Consider the following 13056-nt stretch of genomic DNA (forward strand, 5'->3'; position numbering starts at 1 on the left):
CACAGGAATGAATAAAGTAAGGGAGGAAATTGATGGCAAGGAAATAAAGAGAGTTATAGAACAGGAGTCTAAAAAGATGGTTAAACATTAAGTGAGAGGAAATCCTATTAAAAATATGAGTTAAACTGTCTGTACAGCAATGCACAGTGTCTGTAATAAAACAGGGGAGCTGGAGGCAATCATGCATTGCGAGGAACCAGACATAATAGGGATTACTGAGACATGGCTACAGAAAAATCAGGACTGGGAGTTAAACATTGCAGGGTATAACATATTTAGAAAAGATAGGGAGGGAAAAAGGGGAGGTGGAGTAGCTGTACTTATTAGGGATAACATAATGGCAGTAGAAAAAAGTGTGCAGCTATCAGCAAGACAAAAATAGAATCCATATGGATCAAGATAAAAGATAATAAAGGATCAATCACACTAATAGGCGTAGTCTATGGACCACCTAATAGAGGAAGGGAGGTGGAGGAAGGAATATGCAGACAAATTAGGGAAATGAGTAAAAAACATAGAATAATCATCATGGGGGATTTCAACTACCCTGATATTAATTGGACAGAAGAGGTATGTAAAGGGGATAAGGGAATGGAGTTTCTACAATGTGTACAGGACTCCTTTCTAACCCAATATGTAAAAAGCCCAACAAGGGAGGATTCGCTATTGGATCTAGTAATGAGCAGATAAGAGAAGTAAAAGTAGGGGAACATCTAGGCATTAGTGACCATAATATAATACATTTTAAGATGATAATTGAGAAGGACACAAGTATGATGAAAACCAGGTTAATAGATTGCAGAAAAGCTGATTTTATGGGGCTGAGAATAGAACTTGGGAAAACAAATGGGCAACAAAATGGCAAACAACGATGTAGAACAGCAATGGGAAACATTTATAACTGTTCAACAGAGTGCAGGAACGATATATTCCACTAAAAGGAAAGAACAAACTAAACACTAATGAGACTCCATGGATGAATAAAGCCATAAGGGAACAATTGAGGGCAAAGAAAGAGGCATACATTAAGTAGATGGACAGCAGGGGAGTGCATGATAAGGGAGAATATGAAGAGATTAGCAGAGAAATTTTTTAAAAATTAGGAAGGCAAAGAGGAACTATGAAATTAAAATTATCAAGGAACATAAAACAAAATAGTAAAATATTTTACAGGCACAACAGTGGTTGGGATGGGAATAGGGCCATTAAGGGATAGACAGGATAATACCACAGGTAACGATAGAGAGATGGCAGAAATATTAAATAATTATTTTGTTTCCGTATTTACCAGGGAGATAGAACAGGTGGGCATGACTTCGGATGATGACATTAATGATGAGATAAGTGCATTTAAAATAAAAAGAGGGGATATATTAAATAAACTAATCAAACTCAAAGAGGAAACCCCTGGTCCAGATGGATTGCATCCACACATTTTAAAAGAATCTAGAGAAGAGATAGCAGATGCATTACTACACATATTTCAAAAGGGAAAGTCTTGCTTGACCAATCTCATTGAATTTTTTTGAAGAGGTAACAGAGAGAATAGACAATGGTAATGCAGTAGATGTTATTTATCTGGATTTTCAAAACGCCTTTGATAAGGTTCCCCATAATAGACTGATGAACAAGGTCAGACAATGCAGAGTCAGGGTACAAGTAGCAGAATGGATAGCTAGCTGGCTTCAAGACAGAAAGCAGAGAGTAGGGGTAAAGGGTAGCTATTCACAGTGGCAGAAGGTGGGTAATGGTGTTCCACAAGGATCAGTGCTGGGACCACTGTTGTTCACAATTTACATTAACGATTTAGACTTTGGAATCTGAAACACAATTTCTAAATTTGAAGATGACACCAAATTGGGGGGGGGGGGCGGGGAAATAGTCAATACTGAGGAGGACTGCAACAAATTATAGGAGGACATTAATAAACTTACAGAATGGGCATATAATTGGCAAATGAAGTTCAACACAGATAAATGTGAGGTATTATATTTTGGTAGGAAGAATAGGGAGGTCACTTATTACTTGGAGGGTGCGAGTCTGGGTGGGGTAGAGGAACAAAGGGATGTCGGAGTACAAATATACAAATCACTAAAAGTTGTGACACAGGTTAGCAAGGCCAAAAAAAAGCAAACCAAGCACTTGGGTTTATTTCTAGAGGTATAGAATTGAAGAGTAGGGAAGTTATGCTAAACCTGTATCAAACCTTGGTTAGTCCACACTTAAGAGTACTGCATACAGTTCTGGTCGCCATATTATAAAAAGGATACAGAGACACTGGAGAGGGTGCAGAGAAGATTTAAAAGGATGATACCAGAAATGCGAGGGTATACATATCAGGAAAGGATGAACAGGCTGGGTCTCTTTTCTCTTGAAAAAAGGCTGAGGGGTGGCCTAATAATGGTCTTTAAAATTATGAAAGGCTTTGATAGAGTGGATAGAGAGAGAATGTTTCCACTTATGGGGAAGAGCATAACTAGAGGCTATCAATATAAGATAGTCACCAAGAAATCCAATAGGGAATTCAGAAGAAACGTCTTTACCCAAAGAGTGGTGAGAATATGGAACTCGCTACCACAAGGAGTGGTTGAAGTGAATAGTATAGATGCATTTAAAGGGAGGCTAGACAAGCATATGAGGGAAAGCGGAATAGAGGGTATTGCTGATGGATTTAGATGAGGAAAGTCAGAGGAGGATCGAATGGAGCATAAACACCGGCATGGACTGGTTGGGGCGAATGGCCTGTTTCTGTGCCATATATCCTATGTAACCGTCACAGTGTATCAAAGATGTGTTCCGTATACTCCACTACGAAGTCTCGTGCTTACTCGAAACGTGTTGTCGTGAACCAGAGGAGAAAGGAGGTTGACTGGTAACCCTTGGTTTTCCTATTGGCATTTTGATAGATCACCTAGCGTTGAAATCAACATTAAGTAAACCAGAAATGAAAATGCTGGAAAACCTCAGCAGGCCAGGCAACATCCGTGGAGAGAGAAATAGAGTCAACGTTTCGGGTCAAAACCTTTCTACAGAACTGAGAGAAAAGGCAGGAAATGAAACAAAAGGCAGTTTAGGGGCTGGGAAATGGGGGAGGGGATGAAAGAAGAGACATTAAGAGATATTCAAAGTGAAACGAGATAGTAATAGGACAGGTAAAGAAACAGACAATGGCTCTAGATGAAGTGTGAACTGCGCTGGCAGAGTGAGAGACAGCCGCCGTGTGAGAGAGAGAAAAGGAAAAGTCACAAACCAAAAGTGTGGATAAAAAATATAAAAATATAATAGGGGCCGAGGTTATGATCTGAAGTTGTTGAACTCGATATTGAGTCCGGAAGGCGTAAAGTGCCTAATCGGAAGATGAGGTGCTGTACCTCGAGTTTACGGTGAGCTTCCGTGGAACAGTGCGAGAGGCCGCAGACGGTGAGGTCAGAGTGGGAGTGGAACGGTGAATTAAACTGGCAGGCGGCCGGAAGCTTGGGGTCACCCTTACGGACTGAACAGAGGTGTTCCGCAAAGCGGTCACCCAATCTGCGTTTGGTCTCCCCAATGTAGAGGCGACCACATCGTGAGCAGCGAATACAGTAAATTAGATTGCAAAAAGTACAAGTAAATCGCTGTTTCACCTGGAAGGGGTGTTTGGGGCCCTGGACAGTGGGAAGGGGGGAGGTATACGGGCAGGTGTTGCATCTCCTGTGCTTGCACGGGAAGGTGCCTGGCGAAGGGGTGATAGAGGAGTGGACTAGGGTGTCTCGGAGGGAGCGGTCCCTACGGAATGCTGAAAGGGGAGGGGAAGATGCGTTTGGTGGTGGGATCACGTTGGAGGTGGCGGAAATGGCGGAGGATGATCCGTTGAATGTGGAGGCTGGTGGGGTGAAAGGTGAGGACAAGAGGAACTCTATCGTGGTTCTGGGAGGGAGGGGCAGGGGTGAGGGCTGAAGTGCGGGAGATAGAACGGACCCGGTCGAGGGCCGCGTCAACCACGGTAGAGGGAAATCCTCGGTTGAGGAAAAAGGAAGACATGTCGGAAGCACTGGTGTGGAAGGTGGCATCGTCAGAGCAGATGGGGCGGAGATGGAGAAACTGGGAGAATGGAATAGAGTCCTTACAGGAGGCGGGTGGGAGGAAATGTAGTCCAGGTAGCTATGGGAGTCAGTGGGCTTGTAGTGAATGTTGGTCAATAACCTATCCCCAGAGATGGAGACGGAGAAGTCGAGGAAGGGAAGGGAAGAGTCGGAGATGGACCACGTGAAGGCGAGGGAAAGGGTGGAAATTGGAGGCAAAGTGAATGAAATTGTCTAGTTCAGGGCAAGAGCAGGAAACGGCACCGATACAGTCATCAATGTACTGGAAAAAGAGGTGAGGGAGGGGACCCGAGTAGGACTGGAACAAAATGTTCCACATAGCCCACAAAAAGGCAGGCATAGCTAGGACCCATGCGGGTACCCATAGCAACACCTTTAATTTGGAGGAAATGAGTGGAATCAAAGGAGAAGTTGTTCAACGTGAGATCAAGTTCAGCCAGGCGGAGGAGATGGTGGTGGTGGATGGGGACTGGTTGGGCCTCTGTTCAAAGAAGAAATGGAGCGCCCTCAGGCCATCCTGGTGGGGAATGGAGGTGTAGAGGGATTGTACGTCCATGGTGAAAAGGAGGTGGCTGGGGCCAGGAAACTGGAAACTGTTAAAGGGGCGTCAGAAGAGTCGCGGATGTAGGTGGGAAGAGACTGGACAAGGTGAGCAAAGATAGAGTCGAGATAGGAAGAGATACGTTCCGTGGGGCAAAAGCAGGCTGAAACGATGGGTCTACCAGGGCAGTCCTGTTTGTGGATCTTGGGAAGGAGGTAGAAGCAGGCTGTGCGGGGTTGGGGGACTACGAGGTTGGTGGCCGTGGGGGGAAGATCTCCAGAGGAGATGAGGTCAGTGGCAGACATGGAAATGGTGGTTTGATATTCAGTAGTGGGGTCATGGTCCAGGTGGAGGTGTCAGAGAGTTGGCATTCAGCTTCCGCTAGGTAGAGGTTGGTTCGCCAAACAACAACAGCAGAGGCCCAACCAGTCCCCATCCACCACCACCCTCCGCCTGGCTGAACTTGTTCTCACATTGAACAACTTCTCCTTTGACTCCACTCATTTCCTCCAAATTAAAGGTGTTGCTATGGGTACCCACATGGGTCCTAGCTACGCCTGCCTTTTTGTGGTATATGTGGAAGACGCTTTGTTCCAGTCCTACTCGGATCCCCTCCCTCACCTCTTTTTCCGGTACATTGACGACTGCATCGGTGCCGTTTCCTACTCTCACCCTGAACTAGACAATTTCATTCACTTTGCCTCCAATTTCCACCCTTCCCTCACATGGTCCATCTCCGACTCTTACCTTCCCTTCCTCGACTTCTCTGTCTCCATCTCTGGGGATAGGTTATTGACCAACATTCACTACAAGCCCACTGACTCCCACAGCTACCTGGGCTACACTTCCTCCCACAAGGACTCTATTCCATTCTCCCAGTTTCTCCATCTCTGTCGCATCTGCTCCGACGATGCCACCTGCCACACTAGTGCTTCCAACATGTCTTCCTTTTTCCTCAACCGAGGATTCCCCTCTACCGTGGTTGACACGGCCCTCGACTGGGTCCGTTCTATCTCCCGCACTTCTGCTCTCACCTCTGCCCCTCCCTCCCGGAACCACGATAGGGCTCCCCCTGTCCTCACCTTTCACCCCACCAGCCTCCACATTCAACGGATCATTCTCCGCCACCTCCAACGTGATCCAACCACCAAACGCATCTTCCCCTCCCCTTTCAGCATTCCGTAGGGACCGCTCCCTCCGAGACACCCTAGTCCACTCCTCTATCACCCCCAGCACCCCTTCCCCTTCAAGCGCAGGAGATGCAACACCTGCCCATATACCTCCACTCTTCCCACTGTCCAGGGCCCCAAACACCCTTTCCAGGTGAAACAGCGATTTACTTGTACTTCTTGCAATCTAGTATACTGTATTCGCTGCTCACGATGTGGTCTCCTCTACATTGGGGAGACCAAACGCAGATTGGGTGACCGCTTTGCGGAACACCTCCATTCAGTCCGTAAGGGTGACCCCGAGCTTCCGGTCGCCTGTCATTTCAATTCACCGCCCCATTCCTACTCAGACCTCACCGTCTGCGGCCTCTTGCATTGTTCCACAGCACCTCATCTTCCGATTAGGCACTTTACGCCTTCCGGACTCAATATCGAGTTCAACAACTTCAGATCATAACCTCGGCCCCTATTATATTTTTATATTTTTTATCCACACTTTTGGTTTGCGACTTTTCCTTGTTTTTTTCTCTCTCCCACATGGCAGCTGTCTCTCACTCTGCCAGTGCATTTCACACTTCATCTAGAGCCATTGTCCATTTCTTTACCTGTCCTATTACTATCTCGTCTCACCTTGAATATCTCTTAATGTCTCTTCTTTCATCCCCTCCCCCATTTCCCAGCCCCAAAACTGCCTTTTGTTTCATTTCCTGCCTTTTCTCTCAGTTCTGTAGAAGGGTTTTGACCCAAAACATTGACTATTTCTCTCTCCACGGATGTTGCCTGGCCTGCTGAGTTTTTCCAGCATTTTCTGTTGTTATTTCGGATTTCCAGCATCCACAGTATTTTACTATCGTTAAGTAAACCAGCTTGGGATAAGATTACATACCAAGCAGTTTTCTGATGAGATGGTCCGTGGTCGTTTTATCTGCCTGCTTGGGCCAACGTTACCTATTTGATTCTTCAGTCCTTTAGTAGAAATTGGTGACTGCACATTTTCTTGCGATTGAAGCTCGTTGGCTCTTTTCACATCCTGTACCTGCACAGGACTGATTGTATCAAAGGTCCGTGGGAGTGTGGAGAGCAGCCGCGTTCGGTCACTGACCGGTTTGCTGATCTTCTTATCTGCAGCGTATTTGATGGAAAGTGTTTTAAAGAGTACTTTCAGTTTATCTGGTGGACAATTGGAAACTAGAATCTGAATATTATCAGTAAGCAGTTTGATGGAACTCTTCCCATCTCGAATAAACCGTGTGAAAAGTTGGATTTCACGTAGGACAAAGTTTTGCAACAGCTTCCCATCATGTACTTGGAGAAGAATGTCTCGAAATTCATTGCGCCCAAGGGTGATGATGGCATTACGAATACTTTTGCGCTTGGTGGCCTGGCCAGCCTGGTTGAGGTATTCAATTGTAACACTGCATTGGACCTCAGCACCTGAAGAGGCACAGAACATTCTACTCCTGCAAATGAAAACAGAAGTTGTCGTAGCAATTTCAAATAAAACTATTAGTTACTAGTTGTACTATTGTATCAGGTGTTGTAAGTATTTCTAACTGAGTTTCATGTAATGGAGAAAATAGCAAAGTTGGGTTCAGTTACACCAGTGAAAATTGCTGCATTCAGCAGAGATAATCATAGACACTCAACACCAAGAAGATACTCTATTCTGCTTCTTATGATTACCAGGCTGGTTTCAACTGCACTGGACACTTTGTACACACACACAACCAAGAAGCACAAACTTAACTGAGCACAGAGATAGATGGAAGACACTGGTTTTGATCTGTGTAGAGAACTCCCCTAATCCTAGCGACCTGGCTTCAAAACCAATCCCAAAGGTTAAAAGGAGAATGTTTTGACTATACCTCCCAGTTCCTGAAGTTCCACTTTATCCATACCCATTGTAGTCAATACAGTAGCAGTGAAATGAAATTTCACTGAAATGGGAGACACTCAAAAGTCTGCTTTTCCAGAGTAAAAGCTGCAGAAAAGAAACTCCAAAAAAGTAGTAGAAAGTCAGAATTCCATTGAGACAAACAGACACGTTTACATTGAATGCAAACCCTTCATCTGAAGGCTCTTGTTCTGAAGGTTGGCACCCAAAATTCAAACTGGTCTGTTCTCATACGATTGCTGACTGGCCTGCTGTGTGTTTCCAGCATTTTCTGCTTCTGTCAGTTTTACAGTTAGTTTCCCTGAGAGACCAGTTCTTTGTTCTAAAATGGAATTTACTGCTATCTGCTCATTCAAGCAATTTCCCAATGTATGATTTGCACACGTTCCCATAATATGTATGTGTACTGGTGTCACCATACTGTCATCTGTTATTTGCATATGCAGAGACTTAGAACCGGCTTTCTTTTCACTAAAAGAATGCAACAGAGCTCAATAATAAAGTAACTCTTCAATAAGAAGACTAGATGCAGGAAGGATGTTCCTGATGGTCAGGGAGTCCAGAACCAGGGTCACAGTCTAAGGGGTAGGCCATTTAGGACAGAAATGAGGAGGAATTTCTTCACCCAGAGAGTGGTGAACCTGTGGAATTCTCTACCACAGAAGGCAGTAGAGGCCAATTCATTAAATATATTCAAGAAGGAGTTGGATATATTTCTTAAGGCTAAAGGGATCAAGGGGTATGGGGAGAAAGCAGGGACCGGGTACTGAACTTGGATGATCAGCCATGATCGCATTGAATGGCAGAGCAGGCTCAAGGGGCCGAATGGCCTACTCCTGCTCCTATCTTCTATGTTTCTATAATAAAAACAGAATATGCTGGAAATACTCAGCAGGTCAGGCAGCATCTGTGGAGAGTGAAATAGAGTTCATGTTTCAGGTTGTTGACCTTTCATCAGAACTGGCAAAAGTTAGAGATGTAGTAGGCTTTAAGCAAGTACAGAGGCAGGGAAAGGGGGTATGGGAGGAAAGAACAGAAGGGAAGGTCTGTGATAGGGTGGAAGGCAGGAGAGATTGAATGACAAAAGGGATGATGGTGCAAGCAAAAAGGTAGTGGTAATGGGACAAGTAAAATAAACAGTGTAACTCTGGTGTATTCAACTGCAATGGTCAGACAGATAACAGTCTCAGACCAGTATATGCAGCATAACTGCAAATCTTACCATCAGAAAGTCACTCCTAATTCGAGTTTTTCTGCATACAGAATTATCTGTAACATCCCTGCGTTACACCAAACCCCTTACATTACTTACTTGATTATCTGGGTCAATCACAGAATGTAACTCGGTCCTGCCGCAGATTTCAGTTACAGGGTATCACAATTCACTGTAGATGTAATCGGTTTCACGTTTCTGAATCATGCGTTGTTCTGATTCTGTGGATCAATCCACAGGCTGGTTAGAATCACCCTCTCGGTCTGTAGATTTGCTTCCCTGAATCAGACCTCAGGCTGGCTACTTGTCCCCTTCTTCCCTCCACACAGACTCGTGTACGTTTACTGTTCTGCCCTCGTATGGCTCTACGAATCACACAGCAGATCCCAAGGACCGAAAGTGGCAGCAGCTGATGTTTCCTCCCAGTGAAATGCAGGATTTCTCAGGTTTATTCACTCTGTCCCTCTCCGCATCCGCTGCAACTTTCAAATTTGCCGGCGCGAATTAGACCAATCAGAGTAGGGTGCTTTAAATTGTTAGCCAATCACATTCGTGTGCATCGCGAAGGTAAGGGTTAGAGGTCGTACGCTCCATTGTGACGTCATTGCGGGGCGTTCGGCAGCAACATTGCGGGGCAAAGAGTGAAATACACGTGCAGATAGGAAGGGAGCTGGAAATACACATCAGGGCAGTTACAAGCCTTAAGGAGAAAAGGCAGGTTAAGGCTTGGGGCTGACATTTTTTCAGGTTAATTATCTTTTTATTTCAGATTTCCATTATTTGCAGATTTTTAGGGGGGGAAGATGCAGAGCCCTCCGAAAGTTTTATAGGAGCGAATTTGTGTGCAGGATGAACTTCTTACAGTCCCCAGGACAGAGGATAAGGAGCGGTTGCATTAGGATTTAAAGACTTAATTTAAAAACCACTAAAGTTCGCAATCAATTTTTTAATTTTAATAGGTTTGTAAACAAGACAATTAATCACTAGATGACGTTGTTCTGCCATTAGTCATGGCTGTTGCTAAAAACTTGCATTTATATAGCGCCTTTCACGGCCTCAGGACATCCTAAAGCGCTTTACAGCCAATGAAGTACTTTTGAAGTGTAGTCACTGTTGTAAGGTAGGAAATGTGAGACTGAGAGGAGCGCACCTGGAGGGAGCACAGCGAGAGCGGAGCAGTTAAAAGCAGCAGTCCCGAGCACCAGGAGCCTGAGACTGGAAGGAGCGGACTTGGAGGGGGCACAGCGAGAGTGGAGCAGTTAAAAGGAGCGGCAGCAACTCAACAGAGGCAGTTTTTGAAAAAGTGACGTCAGAGTAAAAAACAAGTGACATTGACACAAGGGAAGGAGCTGATTGGTGAGTAGCTGGTGAGTGTTTTTTGTTAAGTTTTAAGCTTGTTTCTGCTGGGTTAGTTCTTAGTCTATTAAATAGAGGCATGGTAGGGCAGCTCAGTCCCATGGAGTGCACACCCTGTGCTATGTGGGAAGTCCTGGATGCTTCGCATAGCCTGGATGACCACATGTGCGGGAAGTGCTGCCAGCTGCAGCAACTCGAGCTCCAGGTTTCAGAGCTTGAGTGACGGCTGGAGTCACTACAGTGCATCGCATGTTTCTAGAGGTGGTTATCCTGCAGCTTAAGAGTATGCAGGCAGAGAGGGAATGGGTGACCGCCAGACAGACGAGGAGGACCAAGCAGGTAGTGCAGGAGTCCCCAGAGTGCATCGCGCTCTCCAACCAGTATTCTGTTCTGAGTACTGGTGGAGGCGATGGTTCTTCTGGGGAGTGCAGCCAGAGTCAAGTCCACGTCACCACTGGTGGCTCAGCTGCACAGGGGGGGAGGGAAAAGAGTGGAAGAGCAATAGCGGTAGGGGATTCGATAGGGGAGCAGACAGGCGTTTCTGTGGCCGTAGATGTCACTCCAGGATGGTATGTTGCCTCCCTGGTGCCAGGGTCAAGGATGTCACTGAGTGGCTGTAGGACACTCTGAGGGGGGAGAGGGTGAACAGCCAGAGGTTCTTGTCCATATTGGTACCAATGACATAGGCAGAAAGAGAGGAGATCCTGCAGGCAGAGTTTAGGGAGCTAGGAGTGAGATTAAAAAGCAGAACCTCAAAGGTAGTAATCTCCGGATTATTCCTGGTGCCACGTGCTAGTGAGTACAGCAATAGGAGGATAGAACAGATGAATGTGTGGCTGGAGAGATGGTGCAGGAGGGAGGGCTTTAGATTCCTGAGGCATTGGGACCGTTTCTGGGGAAAGTGGGATCTGAACAAGCCGGACGGGTTACACCTTAAAAGAGCCGGGACCAATATTCTCGCAGGGAGGTTTGTTAGTGCTGTTGGGGAGGGTTTAAACTAACTTGGCAGGGGGATGGGCACCAGCATATAGGAGTAGCAAAGAGGAATAAGGTGCATAAAAGAGTGAGTGTGTTGGATAGTACTAGAGGCGGTAGTAGTACCATATTAGATAGGAGCAGACTAAGAAAGACTACAAAAAATTCAAAAATGGGTTTAGAATGCATGTACGTAAATGCACAAAGTGTGGTTAATAGGGTTGGTGAGCTAAAAGCACAATTAGCTGTGTGGCAATAACGGAAAAGTGGCTTAAAAACGGTGAGGACTGGGCACTTAATCAAGGTGTTCAGAAAAGATAGGGAAGGAAAAAAGGGAGGCTGTTCTTGAGGGGACAAGGACAGAATCCATTTGGTTAGAGTTGAGGAGCAAAAAGGGTATGATCACGCTCTTGGTGATATTCTATAGGCCTCCAAATAGTGAGAGGGAGGTACAGGAGCAAATCTGCTGGGAAATCGCAGAAATATGCAAGAGCTATAGAGTGGTGATACTGGGGGACTTTAATTACCCAAATATAGATTCGGATACTGCTAGGGTAAAGGGAAAGAAGGGGGAGGAATGTCTGAAATGTGTTCAGGAGAATTTACTTGACCAATATGTTCTTGGCCCAACTAGGAAGGAGATATTGCTGGATCTGGTGCTGGGGAATGAGGTGGGCTAGGTTGATCAAGTGTCTGTGGGAGAACACTTGGGTAGGAGTGATCATCGTATCATAAAATTTAGATTAGCAATGGAGAGGAACAATCTAGAGTGGAACTTCTAAACTGGAATAGGGCTAACTTCAATGGGATGCGAAAGGATCTAGCCAGGGTAAAATCGAACCAAAGTCTGACAGGAAAACCTGTAACGGAACAATGGGTGATCTTTAAGGAGGAGATGTTTCAAGTACAGGCTAGGTACATTCCAACAAGAGGGAAGGGTAAGGGAACCAAAGCAAGGGCTCCTTGGATGACGAGGTAGATAGAGAAGATGATGAAACAAAAAAAGAGGGTGTATGATGCATGTCAGGTGAATTCTTCAAGGGAGAACCAGACCAAATACAATAAGTTGAGAGGGGAAGTGAAGATGAAAATAAGATTGGCAAAGAGAGAATATGAGAGTAGAATGGCGGTTAACATAAAAGGGAACCCAAAAATCTTCTACCGGCATGTAAACAGTAAGTGGGTAGTAAGAGGCGGGGTGGGGCCTATTAGCGACAAAGAAGGTGATATATGCTTAGAGGCGCAGGGCAGGGCTAGAATATTCAATGAGTACTTTGTATCGATATTTACTAAGGAGGTGGATGCTGACAAAATATTGGTAGAAGTGGAAAAGGTAGAAGCGATGGAAGGGGTGAAAATTAGACAGGATGTACTCGAAAGGCTGGGTATGCTTAGAGTGGACAAGTCACCTGGTCCAGATGGCTTGCATCCCAGGTTGCTAATGGAATTGGGGGAGGAGATAGCGGAAGGGCTTGCCATAATTTTCCAATCTTCCCTAGATGCGGGGGAGGCTCCTGAGGTTTGGAAAATGGTAAATGTGACACCATTGTTCAAGAAAGGGTGTAAGGACAATCCTAGTAACTACAGGCCAGTCAGTTTAACATCAGTGGTGGGTAAAGTTTTAGAAACAATAATCAAGGAAAAAAAAATAATCAAGGAAAAAATTAACAGGCACTTAGAGAGGTTTAAGCTAATTAAGGAGAGCCAACACGGATTTGTAAAAGGCAGATCGCGTTTGACTAATCTAATTGAATTTTTTGATAAAGTAACAGAGAGGATTGATGAAGGGAATGCAATGGATGTTGTCTACATGGATTTTTGGAAGG

General features: G+C 45.3%; 1 protein-coding gene across 2 annotated transcripts in view; it reads right to left on the minus strand.

The window, feature by feature from the left end:
• Positions 1-9369, minus strand: part of pif1 (PIF1 5'-to-3' DNA helicase homolog (S. cerevisiae)) — a 46372-nt gene extending 37003 nt beyond the window's left edge. For both annotated transcript variants that reach the window (XM_085983185.1, XM_085983184.1), the window contains exons 1-2: positions 8999-9369; positions 6679-7252 (exon numbers count right to left, since the gene is read on the minus strand). In XM_085983185.1, the coding sequence (XP_085839311.1) occupies positions 6679-7245 (567 nt within the window). In that variant the 5' untranslated portion in view covers positions 7246-7252; positions 8999-9369. The remainder of the gene's footprint in view (positions 1-6678; positions 7253-8998) is intronic.
• Positions 9370-13056: the final 3687 nt, after the last annotated feature.

The sequence above is a fragment of the Somniosus microcephalus genome, chromosome 3 (genome assembly GCF_052327205.1).
Source record: "Somniosus microcephalus isolate GS21.2 chromosome 3, FLI_Smic_1.0, whole genome shotgun sequence".
NCBI classification, from domain to species: Eukaryota; Metazoa; Chordata; class Chondrichthyes; order Squaliformes; family Somniosidae; genus Somniosus; species Somniosus microcephalus.